Source organism: Akebia trifoliata, chromosome 4 (assembly GCF_017979445.1).
Source record: "Akebia trifoliata isolate Shusen 1 chromosome 4, ASM1797944v1, whole genome shotgun sequence".
Classification (NCBI taxonomy): domain Eukaryota; kingdom Viridiplantae; phylum Streptophyta; class Magnoliopsida; order Ranunculales; family Lardizabalaceae; genus Akebia; species Akebia trifoliata.
The window spans coordinates 4729454-4733802 of NC_141378.1; the positions used below are offsets into that span (position 1 = coordinate 4729454).

Below are 4349 nucleotides of genomic sequence, written 5' to 3' on the forward strand. Positions count from 1 at the left end.
TCACTTGCTCTCTAGAATGATCCAAGAACACTAAAGTGTCATATCGAATTGCAGGTACAAAATCAAAGGGCCATTAGAGCTCACTCTAAAATTAGATAATCTCCTTATCTCAATTCCCCTCCTAAACAGATTCCTCAGGATTTCTGTCACTATAAGAAATAAAAATGGGAATAACGAATCAACCTGTCTTAAACCCCTGGAGCTCCAAAAGTACCCCACCAGACTATCATTTACTAAGATTTAAAAAAAAAAATCAATGTTACGCACTTCAAAATTCACCTAATCCACTTAGAGTCAAAACCCATCATTTTCATCATATACTCCAAAAAATCCTAACTCATGTGATCACAACTCTTTTGCATATCAATTTTTTCTATCAACCCCGCCTTCTTATCTTTGATCCTAAAGTCTAAACATTCATTAACCATTAACATACCATCTAAGATTTATCTTCATCTAATAAAAGCATCTTGTTCCAGATCAATTAATTTCTTCAAAACTTCTTTTAATCTGTTTATCAATATCTTAAAGATTATTTTGTACACTGAATCAACTAGACTAATAGATCTAAAATCTCTCAAATTTACCATCTCCACTCTTTTAGGAATCAAAACCACAAACGTGTAATGCTGCTGACAACACCTGACAACACCAATAGTACCTTTCCCCACCAGAGAGAGAGAGAGAGAGAGAGAGAGAGACCTCTTACGTCAAAACCCAGAAATCAAAAGGGAAGAAAGCTCAAAATGTGTTACTAGAAACAAATAAATTGTCTTAGCTCTCAGTTAATTAACCAACACATTACATTGCTGTAGACTTTGTTTTCAACGAGCTGCGCCAAATCACAAACGAAAGGAAAAAAGAAAAAAGAGAAAAAAGAATAATGCATAAAAAAGTAAATAGCACTTGGACCAATTCTTTCAATCGATAGCAGCTCCACTGCAAGCAAATCTTAATTACTAATAGACGGCAGCGTCAATAATGCGATAAATTGGGAGCAGGGTACAATTCCTTGATCTTCTTAAGCTTGGGGCTTCTCCCACTTGAGGGTCTTCACAACCTCCCATGTGAAGTCAGGGTCTTCCCTGCCAAAGTGACCATAGGCCGCTGTCTTCAAAAACCTTCCATTCCCTCCCCTCTTGAGATCGAGGTTGATGGAAATCATACCAGGCCTGAAGTCGAAGGTCTCTTTCACAATCTTGAGGATCTCCTTGTCTGGGATCTTTCCTGTGCCGTATGTGTCAACAAACACCGACAAGGGTTCAGGAACACCAATGGCATATGAGACCTGAACGATGCACCGACGGGCAAGCCCATTGGCGACAATGCTCTTAGCAGCCTGCCTTACTATATACGCTCCACTCCTATCCACCTTGGTGGGGTCCTTCCCGGAGAAGGCACCACCACCATGAGCTCCCCAACCACCATAAGTGTCAATGATAATTTTGCGTCCAGTGAGACCAGCATCACCATGAGGACCACCAATAACGAAACGACCAGATGGGTTGAGGTGGAAGATTGTCTTTTCATCGAGATACTTCTCAGGGATGACAGGCTTGATAACGTGCTCCTTGAGATCAGCTGCAATCTCATCGTTGGTTACGGTCTCATCATGTTGAGTGGAGATGAGGACGGTGTGCACACGGATGGGGACCATGGCACCCTTGTCATTCTCGTACTCGACAGTGACTTGAGTCTTGCCATCAGGTCTCAACCAAGGGCAGGTACCGTTCTTGCGGACCTCAGTAAGGCGGGCCCCAAGCTTGGTGGCAAGGACATGACTTAGAGGCATCAACTCGGGAGTCTCATCGGTGGCATAGCCAAACATGTGGCCTTGGTCACCAGCACCAATCTCCTCGGGCCGCTTGCTGAGATGGCCATGGACACCCTGGGCAATATCAGGGCTTTGTTGCTCTATGTTGACCAAAACCTTGCAGTTGTTGGCGTCAAGACCAACGTCATCAGACACAAACCCAATTTCACGGCAGGTGTCACGCACAATCTTCTCATAGTTGATGTTGGCCTTGGTTGTGATCTCTCCAAAGATCATCACCATGTTAGTCTTGGTGCAAGTCTCACAAGCCACTTTGCTATCGGGGTCCTGCTCAAGGCAGGCATCAAGGACCGCATCAGAGATCTGGTCGCACAGCTTGTCGGGGTGGCCCTCGTTCACAGATTCAGAGGTGAATAGGAAGGTCTCCATTCTATCAAGCTGCATAAATAGAAGAAGACAACGTTAGGGAAACTCACTCACAGTGCCTTGAATGCTTTCCTCAAAGGGAAAATAATCAAAGTACATTCCCATTCCCATTCAATCCATCAAATCCAAAACCATTCTGAATAATGGAATCCTATAGAGAAATAAAACATTCAACTCTTGCTCAACAATAAATACATAATTCAACAAGCGAATTAGGGCACTATTAATCAATTTCCCATATAGGTGGGACAAAGAATACTTTCAGGCAGAAAATCATATAAGAGTATATAAACGAGCAGATCCATGAAAAATATAATATAAATCCATGAATAGCACAAAATTTTCAGGAGAGTTAAGTATAAAGAAGTCAATATAATAGTAGTCTTCTAAACGTGGTTTTGGATCTCATCCACCGAGATGACTTCGGTCAAGAATGAACAGGATATCATCCAACATGAATCATACCAAAATTGTCTTGTTTGATAATGGAGATGACTCAGGCAATATTTTGAAAATATCGACTGTTGCCTGTTGCCTGTTGGTAAAACTTGACCAAGTCAATCGGGTTTTTTACATTTTTTATTTAAAATAACTAATTTTTATTAATAATTTAAACATTTATCATCTAAAGAAAGTATTGTGACTAAGGATCTTCTAATCCACTTTGTTTTATAATAAAAAATATAATTATTTATATATAAATAAATTATTAATATATAATTGTACACCAAGTTAAATGGATTGATACGCAGACAAGATGACTCCAACGAGTTTTAAAACCTTGATTCTGAATGAAGCAATTAAAGACTAATATTCTAACAAAAAGTGAAGATCTCTGTCTCTGAAGCACTTTTGGGCAATTTCTAGTGAGCTTAAGAAGCAGAATGGATGAGGAACAGAGGAGATAGGGAAGAAAGACAATGAAACGTTATGAAAGTGACAGATCTGAACTCCACACTCAACCTCGCCTAAACAAAGCAATCTGAGCAGAGAACACCAACAGATCTGCCAGTTTTAAACTTCATTTATAAACATCCACGATATTTTTATCAAGTTGAACAGAAAAAATAAAATAAAAATAGAAGTAGAACTTAAAAGTCCATTAAATCTACCGAAATTATATAAGTAGAACCTGAAGCATCAACATCATGTAACACAAGATGAGTCGATTATCGGATCAGGTCTACTTCAGAATTCGGATAGATCACGAAGTGCAGAAAACAAGTGTTAATTAACCGAGTTTCTGGATAAAATCTCTACAGTTCGTTCAAAAAACCGCATTCATCTCGAAATGAATTAGCAACACTAACAAAATCTACATAATCATCAGATCCTTAAATTTTCAACGCAAATCACTCAACATATACATCCAGATCCAGTAAAACTCAACGCCTATAAACTCAAAAACGCAATCAGATTTAAAAAAACTCGCAAAAAAAGTCAGATCTACTGATATTTCGACCAAACTTCAAGAAAACAAACAGAAAACCGATTTTCCCATCAAAATAACCGAAAACTACACCAATAAAACAAGGACTCAGAGTTTCAGACCAGATCCAGTTAATTAGAGCAGAAAACGCAACATTTCTCCCAAAACAAAGATTTGTAAAGGAAAAAAACAACGATATTTCCCCTCAAATCGACGATAATCTAGGAAGAAAGAAAGGGAGAACAACCTTGATGAGAGCAGCCCTACAGCTTGTTTCGCAACAGATCTGGTCTTTTCCCTTCTTTCCTGGAACACTACGAGTCTTACCTTTAGCCTACACGCCCGTATTTATAGAAGATTGCCCTAAAACGTTATTTTGACTAGATTCATTTCTCGCTTAAAGGAATCCAGATCCAACGGCTGATCTTTCGTCCACCGTCAAATATTAGCCGTTGGATTTGATGAGAATCATGCGTTTTAGATTTGTTGGAGTCGGTGTGCGACAACGACGTTTCCTCCGAATCCTCCTTGTAATTGCTGTCCGTAAGGTTTACTGGCAAATACCGGTAATCCACCTACCCAAACTGGTTGTCGGCTCAGCCGCGCAAGTGATTAGGCTTGGCTAGTTTGAATGAAATGACTCAAATGTCCTGTCTACGATAGTTCTATATGGTGATATGTTAAGGGTGTTTTTGTCTTTTCGTTGCAGCCGACATTTTG

At 39.6% G+C, this 4349-nt stretch overlaps 1 protein-coding gene across 2 annotated transcripts; it reads right to left on the minus strand.

Annotated features, from left to right (window-relative positions):
• Positions 1-749: 749 nt before the first annotated feature.
• Positions 750-4036, minus strand: LOC147403165 (S-adenosylmethionine synthase 2). Of its 2 annotated transcripts, none has more exons than XM_086438648.1 (2): positions 3877-4036; positions 750-2212 (listed from the first exon to the last, which is right to left on the minus strand). In XM_086438648.1, exon 2 carries the CDS (start codon positions 2201-2203, stop codon positions 1022-1024), a length of 1182 nt encoding a protein of 393 aa, XP_086294774.1. In that variant the 5' UTR covers positions 2204-2212; positions 3877-4036; the 3' UTR covers positions 750-1021. The 2 variants fall into 2 exon arrangements, with proteins under 2 accessions (XP_086294774.1, XP_086294775.1); XM_086438649.1 differs by lacking the exon at positions 3877-4036 and adding an exon at positions 3752-3870.
• Positions 4037-4349: the final 313 nt, after the last annotated feature.

Bases quoted from the DNA above. Each gene is read 5' to 3' on its own strand.
- LOC147403165 (XM_086438648.1), bottom strand. From the start codon at position 2,203: ATGGAGACCTTCCTATTCACCTCTGAATCTGTGAACGAGGGCCACCCC.